Source organism: Lactuca sativa, chromosome 1 (assembly GCF_002870075.4).
Source record: "Lactuca sativa cultivar Salinas chromosome 1, Lsat_Salinas_v11, whole genome shotgun sequence".
In the NCBI taxonomy this organism is placed as follows: Eukaryota; Viridiplantae; Streptophyta; class Magnoliopsida; order Asterales; family Asteraceae; genus Lactuca; species Lactuca sativa.
The window spans coordinates 28,642,109-28,659,779 of NC_056623.2; the positions used below are offsets into that span (position 1 = coordinate 28,642,109).

Here is a 17,671-nt window from a genome sequence, read left to right on the forward strand (position 1 = left end):
ATACCAATTATAGTTATGGGCTTAGACACCTAATCCAACAGTCTCCCGCTTGGATAAGTCTATAACTATAATTATCAGTATAACTTCCAAATTGATCAGCAAATTGTAGCTTCCAAAAGTCGAAGTCGGACTTTGACCTAGTCAGTTACCTGTCCTAAGACAAGTGATCAAATATCTCTCCATTCTTACAAGATATTGTACGGACATGAGGCATGGATTTTAATCAAGCTAATTTTCCACGATTTTGTTTCCTGATTTATGATTTGTGATGACGACATAAGACTTCTAATTGAACACATATTTAGTCTTGGCTAGGCCTAGCACTTATAAGTCAACACCGAATCACCGAGGGGCCCAAAGATATTGCTTTTCCTATTAGGACAAAAGGAACGAATAAACTTTGACTTATATGCTTACACTATTTACTCATCAAATCATGCACAACAATATGTTTTATAAAATCAAGTTATTGATGTGTTTACATATTATCAATGCACAACTAACTTGTAAACCACAACTCATATATCTCTATTTTAAGAATATAAGATATTATCGTCTCAGAATTACTCATGATAAAATCCATGAAGGAATTCTCTAAGCGTGGGTTTATCTAATACTCAAAATACTTATTTTCTAAGTACTTGTGAACATTATAGCAACCATTGTAATGTCTAATCTCCATAGACAATCTACAATTCAATTCATGACAGCCTTAATTCACTACTTACTTCTAAAAGTATGAGCGACTGTGGAATTTCGAATAATCAAATTATTGAGGAAGTAAAACATGCAAAGTGAAACACAATAATAACCTAATTAACTATGGTCTCAAAACTATTGATTAAAATTAAAATCTTATTATTTAATCACCATAATAACTAAGACTTTATTCATTGTATCATGTTTAGAGTAATCAACTAAAAACTTGAATTAAATATCAGTCATGTCATGTTATGAACATGCATACTATGTTTCTATATGGTCCTTCCTTTGTGAACAGATTGACTGGACACTATTCCAATGATGCTCATTTCACACTTCCAAATTCTTGTCACTACTTAGAATGAGTTAGAATTCCAAGCTTACATGCATTGTCCTTCTATGATGTCGAGGCTTCAAAGTCACAGAGACTTAGGTGCTGTTTGTTTTTCTTAAAAAAACCTCTTCAAAACTCTTACTGTCGCGCGACGCAACACACGTGCAACACTTTTAGTCCCGCAACAGTTTGTGTTTTAGAAGTCTTTGGGGCTTAAAACCTCTGCCCGTGTGCTTCTTGGGGAAGCACTTGTTGTATCTCTTCCCACCCCTTCAAACCTAAACCTAAAAAATCCAAAAAAAAAAAACATATGACCGTTTTTTTTTTCAGAAATCGAACCACGAACAACGACACCTCTGCCCATCACGCATCGTCTTCTGCCCATCAGTCTCCACCTCGCTGACGCCTCCTTCTTCCTTCTTTGTCTGGCAGTCCAACGATTCCTCACATGTATGTAATTTTTTTCTGTTTTCTATCGATTCCTCCTGAAATTGGCAATTGAATTCTTTTTTAATCATAAATTGGTGCTGATATCCTTTATTTCTGCATATATCTTGTTGAATCGCTCATAATTTGCACCTTCTTCTTCCTTCTTCATCCGTCTTCATCCGGCAGTCCAACTATTCCTCGCAGGTATGTAATTTTTTTTTTTCTGATTTCTATCGATTCCTCCTGAAATATTGCAATTGGATTTATTTTTAATCATAAATTGGTGCTGATTTCCTTTTTTTCTGCATATATGTTGTTGAATCGTTTATATATATATATATATATATATATATATATATATATATATATATATATATATATATATATATATATATATATATATATATATATATATGTTTTTTCTTGTTTTTTTCTTTGTTGAAGATGATGTTGTTGAATCAGAAACTGTTGCTTATTTTGTTTTTTTAATGCAAGTTTATTGCTGAATTGTTATTGTTGTTGTAAGGTCACCTGTTATATGGTGAAATATCATAATTTTTTCTTAAATGTTTTTTGAATATGCTAAAATCTTTGCTGAATTGTTATTGTTGTTTGTTATTGTTGTTGTATGTTGTTTGTTTTTCAACTATAATAGTGATTGTTTATTGCTGAATGGTCACAAATAAATGCTGAAATATCATAAATTTTGCTTAAATGTTTGCTGAATATGCTAAAACTATTGTTGAATATTCTAAAATATTTGTTGAAATCATAAATTTATATGCAACTGTATGCTTATTTGTTGATTGTATTGTATAATCTTTGCTTATATGTTTTTTTATTCATGATACATTGTTGTTGAAATGTCATCAATTTAAGTTATTATTATGTTGAAATATCATTAATATATTTTGCTAAAGTATGTATTCCATATTTTTTTGTTATTAGCAATGGAAGATAAACATACATGGACTAATGAGTAAACAAAATTTTTATTGAATACTTTTATTGAAGAAGTACAAACTGTGGGTAGAAAAGGTTTGAGTTTGCACAAACATTCATGGAACAAGTTAGGAATAGCCATTAAGGAAAAGTATGGTGTGGATTTGAATCAAATAAAATTGAAAAACGCCTATGACAACTTTAAAGCCAAATACACAGGATGGTTATACTTGAAAAACAAAACTGGCAACCTTTACAATCCACAAACAAATACTTTTAACTTAACAAATGAGGAGTGGGAGGACTTTGAAAAGGTATATATATATATATATATATATATATATATATATTTACAAATATTTTAGATGTATTTTGTTTATACAGTTGCCATTTATTCTTATATTACTTTTGCTACATTGATTGGGTTTAAGGACATCCGAAAGCCACTTCTTTGAAAACCGTCCCATTATTGTTTCTAGAGCTTTGTGTAGAACTCTTTGATGGAAACAATGCCTCTGGTAATCTCAGCTATGCCACATTCCAAACATCATCGGGACATGGATCATCTTCTTTCTATGTCGCACCACAAAAGCTTATGGACGCCCCTTCCATTAACATAAATGAGGATGATTACTTTTCTAATCATACTAGTGAGCATTTTACTCAACCACCACCTTCTACTGCTTTACCCTCTGCTGATTTACCTTCTGCTACTTCACCTTTTGGTAACCCAACAAAAGGGCTAAACCCTCAACTTCTAGACCTCGAGCTCCTAGTGCCTCACCTGATCCACCTTTTTGTGCCTCACCTGAAGCTTCTATTATTGCTGATGATTTAACACTAGAGATGCAAAAATCTCTACGCCATTTGACTCAAGGTCCAATAATTCCCTAATGTTTAGAGAAGCTTGAGTTGCTCGATTTGTTGTGTATCATATTTTTGGAGGGACAATGAATATAAGAGAGATGTGGTTAAATTTACCCAATGAACCACATATATTAAGAGGATGGATCGAGATGACAACTATAAGTTTAGGAGTTTTAAAGGATGGAAAGATTATTCTTTAAGTTTATATGTTTGAGTTGTTTAGGTTTTAATTGCATGTGCTGGAACTATGTGGTTATGTTTTTTGGTTATTTGCTACTTGAATCTTATTTGTAGTATTTGGTACTTGAATTTTATGTTATTTGTTACTTGAGATTTATGTTATTTGGTACTTGAGTTTTATTTTATGTTATGTTATTTGGTACTTGAATCTTATGTTATGTTAGTTGGTTCTTGAGTTTTATTTTATGTTATTTGGTACTTTTCTTGATTAATAGCTTCCTAATGGATCACGAAAAAAAAGATATTACTTATAATTCTAATTTACTTGTACATCCGCTACTTTTGAAAAAGAGGTGTCAAACGAGTGCGAGACAACGATTCGAAAATGAAGGGACATGAATTTACGTTAGAGTTACTTCACTGTAATCCTCTACAATGTGTTGAAGTGCTACACATGTCCCGTGAATCATTTGTCTGGCTATGTGCTCATTTTAGAGTAAACTACGCGTTAAAAGATAGCAAACATGTATAGGTTGAGGAGAAGATGGCTATGTTTTTTATGATGATCGGTTATAACCAACATTATGTGATTATCAAGCGGAGATTTCAACACTCAAAGCAAACAATTCATAAGTTTTTTCATGAAGTGTTGGACAAAATGTTGCTTTTTGCCTATGACATTATAGTACCAACCTCTTTTAATCCGAATCCAAACATTTTGGGACATAATAAGAGGCTACGACGGGTGTTCAAGCGAGTAGTTGGTGCACTTGATGGCACTTTGGTAGTTTGGTACATGTTGTTGTCCCTGCAAACAAACGAGATTTATATAGAAGTAGGGGAAAGACGATTGTTACCAAAACGTGTTGGCAATATGTGACTTCAACATGATTTTTACGCTTGTTGTGGCCGGTTGGGAAGGGATAGCACATAATTCTAGAATATTATCAGAAGCATTAGCAAATCCACATGCACCATTCCCGTTACCACCATCAGGTAAGTTTATGGTTATTTAAATAGTTTTATCTTAGTTTGAAAAAATGAATGATTTTTATTTATTTAGTTATTTATTTTTTCCTTTTTACAGATAAATATTATCTTGGTGATGTCGCGTATGCAAACATTGTTTTATGGTACCGTACCGTAATGTGAAGTATTGGCTTGGAGATTTCCGTCGAAGACGTGCATTGACGAATAAAGAAAAATTTAACCATGCACACGCAAAACTTTGGAACATCATTGAGCGTGCTTTTGGTGTCTTGAAAGCACGATTCCTATATTGAAGAGGATGACACCATTCTCGTTGGTTACACAACGAAACATTACCCTTGCATGTTTCACGCTTCATAATTTTATAAGAAGAGAGGGACTAAGTGATGAGTATTTTGCACGATACGATGAACCAAATGTCTTGGTTCGGAATAACAATGCAGTCGTTGATGATGATGAAGATGAGATTCCAACACATAGTATTGTTGCGGACCGTGAATATATGACTCATTTACGGGATGAAGTTGTCGAGCAATTGATGCAAAATATCGAATAAGAATTATTAAATTTTGGTTGTATGAAATTTATTGCAAAATGTTATTGTAAGACTAATTTTGTTGTATGAAATTTATTTCAATGTTTTAAGAGTACAATTATTAAATTTTCTATGTTTAAAAACCATTTTCGGTTTATTAAATTAGTTTATTTTAATTTTTTAATGTCTGCAACAGTCTGCAGATGTTAACAAAAACAAGCATGCTTTTTATTACAGTCTGCAGTCGTTTGGTCAACATCTTCTGCTGTAGAGGTTTGTAGAGGTAGTCCGCAAACTTTTTGAATTTTTTCTTCAGAAAAACAAACAACAACTTAGCCAAAGATTATCTTACAGAATGTTCCATTGGAACTTTGTTACTAAAAACAATTCCATGGTAATGAAGTCTCAATATCATGGTACACTCCTTGAACATCTTTCCTGCATTAAAGTTTCCAACTCACATGGAGTTATCCTGAACTAGTACTATCAGCATAGATGGTCCTTAGGGTAGATCCCTAAGAGTAAAGAAGTTAATGGCGATGGGAAATTGGGTTAATGGTTATTAAATATAATAATTATATTATTGTGTGTTGAAACCCCTATATACTCACCAGATTTCCTAACCTGACCCACTCAGTTTATAGTATCACAAGTAGCGATATAAAAGATACATTCTGCTGAGAGATTCGAGGAGTATTAGGCCACTAGTTTAATTACTGTAAGGCTTGTAATATTTCGTTATGCTTATGTTTATGTATTGACGATGACATCCCAATGTTTTAATATAAATAAAATACATTTCTTCCGAAATGCTTTGATAATATCATTATCATGTTTTTGGGAACAAATTTTTCAATATTATTCCTCATAAAGGATACTCTGATTTTTAAATAAGCATAAACAAATCGGTCTTTTCTAGCAGTTAAATTGGTGATGTCACGGTTGGTATCAGAGCATTAGTTTAAGCAAACTAAGCATTTGTAGGATTTCTGGACTTAAACTTAGGAAGCTAAGCGATGATCGTAAGGAATGTGTCTATTATATTTTAGGTAGTACACCTGAATTGATACAAACACTAGCTTACTTTAGGATTAGATACCTAATTTGCCTATTGTTCTAAATGACTTTTGCTTGCTATATCTATAAGATGCCTTGACATGCATTAGGTAGCCTATTTAAATTGATATTACTAGATTTAAGGTCTATTTTCGACCTACAGTTAAGAAATTTTATGTGTTCAAGTTTTTAAACGTTTAATTACGGTATTAGAACTGTCATATAACTTTTTGGAGTGATAAGGAGGATTAAACGCCTAAACCTTCTCTATCTATATTCTCATCTCGGTACACCGAACACCTGTTTTGGTGTACAAAACTTCATGATAAGGACTCATAGCAGACTGGGAAAATGGAGGAAATGAGAAGGCTTACGATAGTTAATGATACCTATCAGAAGATATCGTACGAGCAGTATCTGCCTTTAGAATGCATAATACATCTGGTGTGGGAGAAGTACACTTTCGATTGGCAGAAAGAAATAACTTTTGGTATAATCCTTGAAGTTATCCCTCATCTGACATTTCCACCACTAACCAAGTTGAAGCAGAATTACTGTTGATGATACACATGGAAGAAGTCCTAGGGAAATTTTATGATTGTTTTGACACATTCGTATTTGTTAAATTGTTTTTGTGATAATAACTTAGTGGAATGTGAAACAATACTTGGGACGTGTATGAGTAGATGTGAAAGGTAGTAGAGGCCTATACTAATGGAAGCATATGACTCACACTTGGATCAGGGAAAGTCACAAGGTTATTAATTCTCTAAGTAATTGAGTTATTTTGTTCATTTCCATCATTACCTTTGTTTCGTTAATGACTACAAAGATAAATATTCCGACCTTAGTGGTCATATCGAATCGATTCCTACTAATCTACGAAGTAAAGTTCGACGTAGCGTCGAACTTTAGATTGAAGGAAAAGATAATCGAAGCGATCAGTAGAGGTATCGTGTTCGCCGTTAAGATTAAGCAGCCTGTAGCTAGAAATGTTACATGATAGAGTGTGATGAGATCATATTATAACACGAATGAAGGTATCTTTCATGCTAGAGTCTGAATCAAAGAAACCTAAGTCTAATAGTTGCATCATACGATGAGAGGTCATTAGAACATGACTCATCGGTCTGGTACGGTAGTCGAAGTAAATATATTATCAAAGGTTAAGAAGGAGCAAAAGTCTCCAATAGAGAAAAAATTTAGAAGGAAGAGTATATGCAAGATTAAGTACCATCAACCGCCAAGAAGTCTAATAGTTAGAAACTCATTAAAAAAGACATGAGAGTTACAGTTATCACCTAGGATGGAAAGATAACGTGCATATTCATTATACAAGCCTTGTTTTGTTGATGATTATGGGACGTAATCATCCTTGGGGAAGATAGTTGTAACACCCGCAAATTCGGGCTAGTCGGTTTAGAAATAATAAGCATCAAAAATGACTTTTTAATAGAAGATTATTTATGAAAAATAATCATAATAAACGTTATAGTGTATGTGACAATAATTTCGTACATATAAAGAACGCTAAAATTCAACTTCGTATGAAGAAGTTACACTTCTTCGAAATTTCGCGATTAAACCGACACGACTCTGCGTATCGTAAACAACGATTTTTTGATAAATTAATTTTTAGCCTTAGCGATCTAAATGAAAGTCGTAGTAGTCATTAAATCGAAAGCATGCATATAGAGAACGTCTAAATCTAATTTCAGTAGAGGAAGTTATGATATTTCAAAGTTTCAGCGTAGCAGTATACAGTTTAAAAATCGAATTTTAGATCAGTCGATTTTTAGCTAAAATGATCTAAGTGACAATTGAAGATCTCGATCTTTTTGGGTTCGACTTTTCGAGTATGAAGTTAAAAGTAAAAATGCTTTTTTGTTGTTTTTTGTTATAATTTGATTTTTTTTATATAAAAAGTGTCGTTTCTTATAAAGTGTGTTGTTTTTTTTTTATATATAGAAAATACAGTTTTTTTTATAAAACATATAGTTTCTTTATTAAATGTGCATTTTTTTATAAAATGTGTAGTTTTTTTTTTGTTAAAAAGTGTAGTTTTTATAAATCGTGCAATTTTTATTAAAAAATGTAGTTTTTTTTTTATAAAACATACAGGTTTTTGTTACTTAAGTGTAGTTTTTTTTTTTTCATAAAACGTATTGTTTAGCTAAATAAATTATCCAATTCGGTCCAAAAAATGAAACACGTTTGAGGACTCGAATCCAACATACCCTAAGCTGGTCCAATTTTCAGCTAACGTAATTCAAGGGTTTCGGGTTTCAAGTTTTCAGTCTGAGTCGAGTTCGATGTAGGGTTGAAGTGTTACTCATCCCTAGGAGAATAATCAATTTTAGATCCCTTTTATATTTGGGAAAATGACTTGTAAGGGTAACGAAGTATTAGACTTGTACAAAAAATATTATTGAACTTTTTTTTTGTGCACGTATCACCAATCAACTATAGCTTTTGTACATATATGACCATTAAACTTCACCTTTGTTCAAAAAATACCATTATGTTACCGGTAATAGTAGGTCACCAGCCACGTAACATGCCACGTGGCATGCCATGTGGCTGCTGACGTGGATTTTATTGTATATTATGTACACATTATACCATTAAACTATTTTTTGTACACATTATACCATTAAACTATTTTTTGTGTACATTTTACCATTAAACTTTTTATACACATTTTACCATTAATCTTATATAATTTATTCAAAAAATATCATTTCAAAAAATACATATTTTTACATAAAATGGGTTTTCCATCACCTATTGTTACTCGCTGATTTTGTAAGGTTTGGGGGAAACAATTTGTTTTTTACAATGATACTAATGACTTTCTTTTACAATTATATTGTGAATTTATGTTGGTCATACATCAAGTGAAACCCACAAGGTTTGAACTTGAGACTTTTATCTGGAACGGCGAAGAAATACTCAATTGTTCATTATTTTAGCTAATGTATAATAAACATATTCTTATAAGTCATTTTCTTAGGAAACTACGTTTGAGGCACACTTATAAACTCATGAAACATTTTGTACATGTTACCTTATTATAATCATCTCTCTTCTTGATTATGGTTGATGATTAAAAAAGTGCATTGAAATTATGTCGTTGTTTACCGATAGGAAAATGACTTATAATGATAAGTTTACTAAAATTTAGAAAATCAGTAAAATCCACATCAGGTGATGGGAAACCTACTTTTATGTAATGATATGTATTTTTTGAAATGATATTTTTTTCAATAAATTATATAACATTTATGGTAAAATATGTACAAAAAAAAAAGTTTAATGGTAAAATGTGTATAAAAAAAAGTTTAATGGTATAATGTGTACAAAAAATAGTTTAATGGTATAATGTGTACATAATAAACAGTAAAATCCACGTCAGTACCCACGTGGCATGCTACGTGGCTAATAACCTATTATTATTGGTAATATAATGGTATTTTTTGAACAAATGTGAAGTTTAATGGTCATATATGTACAAAAGTTATAGTTGATTGGTGATGTGTGTACAAAAAAAAATTGATGGTATTTTTTTTATACAAATCTAATACTATGTTACCTTTATAAGTTATTTTCCTTTTATATTTTTACATATCTTTTATGTTTTTAGATTATGTTTTTATATTTATTATTCTTAAAGAAAGGAAAACAATATGGGAGCCAGGCTGGCATACTGAAAGTCCATGGCTCCATGCTTTCTTTTCTCCCCATGCCGTACACTCTCTTCCCCTGCATTAACTTCCAAACGGTCGGTGATTTGAATTCCTTCCGATAAACCCTTGCCATGATATGCCAACATTTTTCTGGTTGTTTAAATACTTTCTATATATTTATAGTTATTTCATTTATTAGTAACTTTACATTTACATTTAATGAACGGCTTTTAGAAAAATAAATTAAAACTAAACTTACTAAATTTTATATCAAACTCCTTTATAAAACAAAAATGATGGTTAAGATAAAATTAGATGGTGTTTTTTTGTATGTTTAGCATCTAAATTTTGAAAGCTTTTGGTTATTAGAAAAAAAATGATTATATTAAAAAAGATGGTTATATAGAACTTAAATTTTTTAATTTAAATAAAAGGCTTCTAATTTATTTATTGTTTTTTACTATTTATAAAAGGCATACATACTCATGGTTTGATCAAAATTATACGTTTAGTCCCTAATTTTTATTTTGCATTCGGACGGTCCCTACAATATGCTTATGTTGCATATTTGGTCCCTGTTATACCTAAAAAGACAAAATTACCCTGAATAATTCTTTTCCTTAATTAATTTATTGTTTTTTTTACTATTTATAAAATATTTATAAAATAAAAAAGTAACATGTTTATGCCCAGCCTCACCTTTATCTCCTAACATTTCTGCTGCACCCCATTCATCGTGACTTTACAGCCACCACATCCTCCGATGGAAATCCCTTTATCAAAACCACCGACCACTGTTGCTTTCTCCGGCAAACTCCTAATTCTGCTAAAACCCTAGAATCCAAGTCTCATCCTCCATCGCCGACCCACCTCTTCTCCCCTAACCCTCGATTGCATCTAGTTTCCTCTCCTTCTACTCTGTCTACTCCCTCTTCACCGTCTCCATTTCTTTGTTGGTTTCAAATGTCGATTGAGGGTCGTTGGAAGTGCACATGCTAACACTTCCATGAAATCTGGTAAATTTTACTCCTCTACCATGGAAGATATCCATATGTGCGTTCTTTCTTCACTCAAATGAAATGAAAAAGATCCATCCACCAACATCCTTCTTCTCCTTTCTCTGTTCGAAATAAAGCCATCACATAAAACCAGATGCAAACTCTGATTTAGGGTTTATGCTTTTTTTTCTTAGATGTGAAAACTGATTTTGCCTCAATTTTGATTAGATTTGGGGTCTGTGTTTTTGTGTTTTTCCTGGATTGTTTAGATCAGAGTTTTCATCTTAGTTTTTTTTCCATCATAATTTGCATCCAACTTTTGTTTTTCTGGATTGTTTTTCTGTTGGTTTTAGTTGATGGCGGAGGTGTGGTTGTCGTCACTGGGTTTGAGCATCTAAAATAGGGTTGTCTTAATTTGGTTGGCTGATGGAAGTGTTGGCGGAGGAGTTGGTGTTTGACGTCGCCAAAGGTGGTGGTTGTGGTTGACAGTTCTTTAAGTGGTGGTGGTGGTGGTAGGACCTTATATCTATAAACCCATATTAGTTCATTTTTTTTAAAAACTAATAAATAATAAAAGAAATAATAAAAACTGGAAAAGAAATATAAAGGGCAATATAGTCTTTTAATTTCAGTGAGGGACGAAGAGTGCAACAAAATAATACTATAGGGACGGTCCGAGTGCAAAATAAAAGTTATGGACCAAACGTGCAATTTTAACCAAATCATAAGGACGATTTCAGTAATTTACTCTTATAACTATATTCTGAGAGTTTTTTAATCTTACGATTTTTTTATATTTGATAAGCTTTTACATTTTAATTTTACGAAATTTTATATTTTTAAAAAACTTTAATCTATTTTTTTCCAAATAAAAACTTCTATATTAATTAAAGATATATTTTTAACGTTTAACTTCTAGCTATCGGTTATTAGTTGATTTTGTCAAACATATAATTTATGTACGAATAAAATGGTTGAATATGCTATAATATACTTATGGTAAATATGTTATATATAGTTTGTTTTTAATCAATTAAAATAAAGTAAATAGACTTAAATTTTGAGTGTGTGGTTATTTTTCTGATTTTTGTTTATGTTATATAAATAAGGGAAAACTGCAATAAAGTCCCTACATATTGGCCTCGTAATCGATTTAGTCATTATATTTTTTTTTTATTCAATTAAGTCTCAAATACCGGTAATCGTATTCAATTTAACCCTTTGACCCGATCAACAGGTCATCCAACTTTCAAAAATTACATTTTTGGCCTAGATTTCAAAATTTATTACAAATTTGGTCCAAAATTTACACTTTTGGCCTAGATTTTAATTTTTTTTTTACAAATTTGATCCAAAATTTACCCTTTTTGCCTAAATTTTAGAAATTTATCATGAATTCATCCTAATTTTAGTTTTTTTAACAACTTTTATGTTTTTTCTTTATTAACTCATATTTATACAAAAAAACATAGTTTCACATAAAAATCTTATTTTTTCTACATAAAAACTCTTTTTAAAAAGTTTTTGTATATGAAATATCTACTTATAAAAATATGTTTGGATTATTTGTGTGATTTCTCTTAAAAAATCAATTAAAAAAAATTAAAAGTAACCCTAAATTATAGTTTGTCAAAAACTAGTTACACTCATTTTAATATTATTTATTTGTTCTTTAATCACATTTATAGGAAAAATAATGTCAGTTCTTAATTGTAGTTCATAGAAAAAAAAACCCATTTTATTAAAAAATTTCGACATCATGTTTTTGAGTAGGTTGTGATACTTTCCTTGTGAAGCTCAACTCAAGCATGTTTCAGGTGTTTGAGTAATTTTTTTAACCAAACTCATGTGTAAATTCTTTAGAACTTTAGTTAAAGTATTCTATTATTTTATTGATAGTTATAATATTTTATATATTTATGTTGCTATTGTATTTTTGGTCATTTCTCACTCCTATAAAAACATGTTTATCGATAATAAATTGCAACCGGTATTCCATATAACAGACATTAAAAATAAAGGAAATACAAGATTATAAATAATCCAAGTAAGAAGAGGTTGATTGACAATAAAAAATCACAACCTAGATCGGACATGTGCCATGAATGGATATGTTTTGTTTAGATAATATATTTATTAAAAAGTTATAAAAAATATATCAAAGTTATGATTTTAACTTTTTTCTTATAAAAATCTTACGAATAAAATATAATATTATTATATTATATATATTTTAAACTTTCATATATAATGTAACTAGTTTAAACTTTCATATAAATGTGATTAAAGAACAAATAATCCAAACATGTTTTTATAATTTAGGGTTACTTTTAATTTATTAATTGATTTTTTAAGAGATATCACACAAATAATCCAAACCTATTTTTTATAACTAGATATTTTATATACAAAAAACTTTTAAAAAAAAGTTTTTATATAGAAAAAATAAGATTTTTATGTGAAAATATGTTTTTTTTTGTATAAATATGAGTTTATAAAGAAAAAACATATTAGAAACAAATTTTGAGAAAAAAAGTTGTAAAAAAAACTAAAGTTATGATGAATTCATAATAAAATTCTAAAATTTGGGCAAAAAGGGTAAAATTTTGGACCAAATTTGTAAAAAAAAATTAAAATCTGGGCCAAAAGTGTAAATTTTGGACCAAATTTGTAATAAATTTTAAAATCTGGGCCAAAAATGTAATTTTTGAAAGTTGGATGACCTGTTGACCGGGTCAAAGGGTTATATTGAATACGATTACCGGTATTTGGGACTTAATTGAATAAAAAAAATATAAGGACTAAATCGATTATGAGGCCAATATGTATGGATTTTATTGCAGTTTTCCCTATAAATAATTACTTTTTTTAGACTAAACTGCACAAATGGTCCCTGTGGTTAGCTGAAAATTACCACTTTGGTCCAAAAAAGTTTGGACTAGCACCAAATGTCCAAACTTTTCATTTTGTTGCGATTTTGGTCCAATTTTTATTGATTTTTTTATAATGACGATTTTGCCCTTACATTTTTCTTTTTCATTTTATTTATTTACTGAAAATACTTTTCCAATTAAAAAAAGAAAATCTATCTCTCTCACTCTCTCTCTCAAATTTCACAACAAACCCAAAACTAAAATATACACCACCTGATGTTGCTATTTCTTTGCTTGAGACCACCATGTTTCTTTCTTTTTGACAACGACCGATGACCACCTTGCTCCATCAAAAACCACCGCCATCCTCCATCCTACCGTGACTGCCGAAAAAATAAAGACAAAGGATGGAGATTGCTGCTTCCATTCCAACATCCACCATCGTTTCCCCCTCCGTTCTCTTTTGTTCCGACAACCAGCCACTGCCCTCCGTTTCTTCTCTCTTTTTCTGTTGATCGGAGCAAGCCCAAAACACCCCACTGTCACCTCCTTCGACCACCACATCTTCCTCCATCACTGATGCCACCCACCTGCAGACTACCGCTCCGACATCCACCCACCATCGCACACATTACCACTGAAGGAAGAGAAACACAACTCGAAAAGCAGTTGGAAACACCGACTGCCACCACCCTAGACGACCTACTCCGCCATCACCAACTGCAGCCACCATCTCCGGCTGCCACTGCAAATCCCAACCGGACATCCCCTGTCGCAACAAGACACCACCACCCTTCTCTTTCCTTTTCCGAACTTCATCTATTTTTTGGGTTTAGAAATCTTGGTTCTCTCCTTTTCTTGAACATACACATAAACAATATTTCTTGAAATTGATGGTTTATCTTCAGTTTGCAGGTCTAAATGAGTTTCAAGAACATCATGTTCATATTTGGGTTTAAGCACATATCATGTTTAGATTTGGGTTCAAGAACAAATCCTTAAAACAGATCTGGAAACATGTTTTTTGAAATGATCTTCAATAACAAATATTTGAATCCCCAAATCAAATCCTAAAAACATCTGGGTTCAAGAACAAATCCAGAAAACAGATATGTTCACCCCTTTCTTATCAAAACCCTAACTTTGTGGGTTTTCGATTATGATTTGGGAAGATTGCCATCTAATCCGTGTACAACAAAATCTCTACTGTAGAACATGGCATGAACAACAAAAGTGGTTTCAAGATCTGTTTTTCAAGAACAAGAACTGGTGGTTGTTTTTGGAAATCAAGAAACATGTTCAAGAACGGAAATGAAAAAAATCGAAGATTTGCCTCATCTAGCCGGATCTCCCATTTATTTACCATCTTTGGCCCAGTGACTAAGCTCCCGTCCATGGAAGTCACCTTCGGTGCTCTGTTCCTCACACGCATTTTGTTCCAGTTCCTTTTCTCGATTTTGTTCCAGATGTAAGCTATTGAAGGGTTTACTTATATGGTGATATATGATTATGTGAGAGAGAGAGAGAGAGAGAGAGAGAGAGTGAGAGAGAGATTTTTTCTTTTTTTTTTTAATTGGAAAAGTATTTTAAGTAAATAAATAAACTGAAAAAGAAAAAGGTAACGAGAAAATCATTATTATAAAAAAGATCAATAGAATTTGGACTAAAATCGCAACAAAATGAAAAGTTTGGACATCTAGTGTTAATCCAAACTTTTTTGGATCAAAGTGGTAATTTTCAACTAACCACAAATACCATTTATACAGTTTAGTCTTTTTTTAAAAGACAAATCTACCATAATAAATAAGAATGATTTAGCCACTTGTCATTCTCCTATTCAATTGGCCACATGTCATTTTGTCATAATTTTAAGATATATATTTATTTTTCACTTGTCATTTACTTCATTTTTCATTTCCAATATATTATTAATTTAGTTTTCATAAATTAAACCTACAATAATGACTATTAATTTCAAATTTCAAATTCTAAATTTTAATTTCAATTTCAAATAAATTTACAGTTTAAACCTTTATGTTTAACATTTTGTTATAATTTACCCATTTAGTACATAAATTTGATAACTAAACACATAATTTTAATTTATTTATTTTTTGCATGTTTTTTTCTCATAATTTTCAGTTATTTTGAATTTTAAATTCAAATAAAATTTTCATTTAATCGTTTATATTAACATTTTGTTTTAATTAACCCGTATAATATACGGGTCTCACAACTAGTATAATTATATAAAAGAGACCCAAGGCGGGAGAAAACGTACAAGAAAAGATTCAATTTACAAACTAAGAAATGGAAGGACAATGAAAAAAAAATACTTATAACAAAATGATTATCTTGGTCATTTCTCTAACTAAATAAATAGTTTAATTTTTTGTTTTTCATAACTCTGTTTTCATGCATGTTTACAGCCATCACGCACTCGCAATTCAACACGTGTCCACTGCCAGTTGTATAATCATAACTGCCTTTCCGGTTATCGCCTCATCTTTATCTCCCCATCTTCCTCCCCTATATAAAACCCCCACTCTTCTTTCCTTCAAATTTCTCGAATTTTATTTTCTTAACCTTTTACTCACCAAAACCCCGATAATCTTTCCCATGATAACCGATCGGATTTAGGGCTTTTCATTTTCTCCACCAGATAGATACAAAATTATTCCAATGGTGGTAGTTAAGAATGACACGGATCGGATCAAGGGTCCATGGAGTCCTGAAGAAGACGACCTCTTACAGACGCTTGTTCAAAAACTCGGTGCTCGGAACTGGTCGCTCATCAGCAAGTCGATTCCTGGTCGCTCTGGTAAATCCTGCCGCCTACGGTGGTGCAACCAGCTGTCGCCGCAGGTGGAGCACCGTCCGTTTACGCCGGAGGAGGATGAGACAATCGTCAGGGCTCACGCGCGGTTCGGGAACAAGTGGGCCACCATATCACGGTTGCTCAACGGCCGGACAGATAACGCCATAAAAAACCACTGGAATTCAACGCTCAAGCGTAAGTGTTCGTCGATGTCTAACGATGATTTTTCGTTCCTCGATAGGCAAGATCTGGTGAATTATCAACCGCCATTAAAGCGGTCTGCTAGCCTCGGACCGGATAGTGGTTGCTCTGCGTTGTTTCTGAACCCTAACAGCCCGACCGGGTCTGACGACTTTAGGCATTCGAGTCATCGTCTTCTGAACAATGGTCCGGTTCTGAATGATCCACCGACTTCGTTAAGCTTGTCCTTACCTGGATCTGAACTGAGACAAAAGTTCCTAGAGGAAACTCCGGCACCGCCACCGCCACAGGCGACGGCGCTGCAAAGTGGTGGTCCGAATTATGAGTTCTTCAACCCGGAATTAATGGCGGTGATGCAGGAAATGATAAAAGATGAAGTGAGGCATTACATGTCTGGGATGGAGAAAAAGGGGAAGTGCCAGAAAGCTGAAGGTGTTATCGAGAATGCTTTGATCAATCGTATGGATGTGAACAGAATCGAGTAGTAGTGATTTTGATGAAAATATAGAAAGTGGGTTGGTATTTGGTAATTGCCATTGGTGATGATGATGATAAGCTTCGTTTGAGTTATTAGGATTTGGGGTAGTTTGATTTGCATATCTATAATCAGTTTTTCGTTCGTATATACAAATATAATTATGGTGAATTGAATTCTTTCGAAATGGAAATGTTTTCTTTAATACTTTAACGAAATTTAGGAATAATTTAATAAAATGTTCGAAAATGGTTGATTTCTAAAATGAGTGAGCAATGGTGAATTCTTGGGAAAATGGAAATGTTTTCTTAAATTTGTTTTATTTTGTAAAATACTTTTTTTTTGTGAAAAAATATTTTGCAGCTTAACGTTCAAAAGCAACCTTCCCGCAAGTTATTTCTTTATTTTGAATGTTTAACGAGATTATTCATAAAATAATTTTATAAATGGATAAAGATTTTAAAGGATAATATAATTTATATTATATTTATTTATGTTTTTATATACATTTAAATATTTATATTCTTTTATATATTTAGTTTCTTATATTTTTTTATATTGTACACCTATCATGATTGCGAGATC

At 31.7% G+C, this 17,671-nt stretch overlaps 1 protein-coding gene across 1 annotated transcript; it reads left to right on the top strand.

Annotated features, from left to right (window-relative positions):
- Nucleotides 1-16,132: 16,132 nt before the first annotated feature.
- On the top strand, nucleotides 16,133-17,291 carry LOC111894779 (transcription factor MYB44). The gene has a single exon (XM_023890882.3). The coding sequence runs from the start codon at nucleotides 16,275-16,277 to the stop codon at nucleotides 17,094-17,096; it is 822 nt and encodes a 273-aa protein (XP_023746650.1). The 5' UTR covers nucleotides 16,133-16,274; the 3' UTR covers nucleotides 17,097-17,291.
- Nucleotides 17,292-17,671: the final 380 nt, after the last annotated feature.

Coding starts and splice junctions, on each gene's coding strand:
- LOC111894779 (XM_023890882.3), top strand. CDS start 16,275: ATGGTGGTAGTTAAGAATGACACGGATCGGATCAAGGGTCCATGGAGT.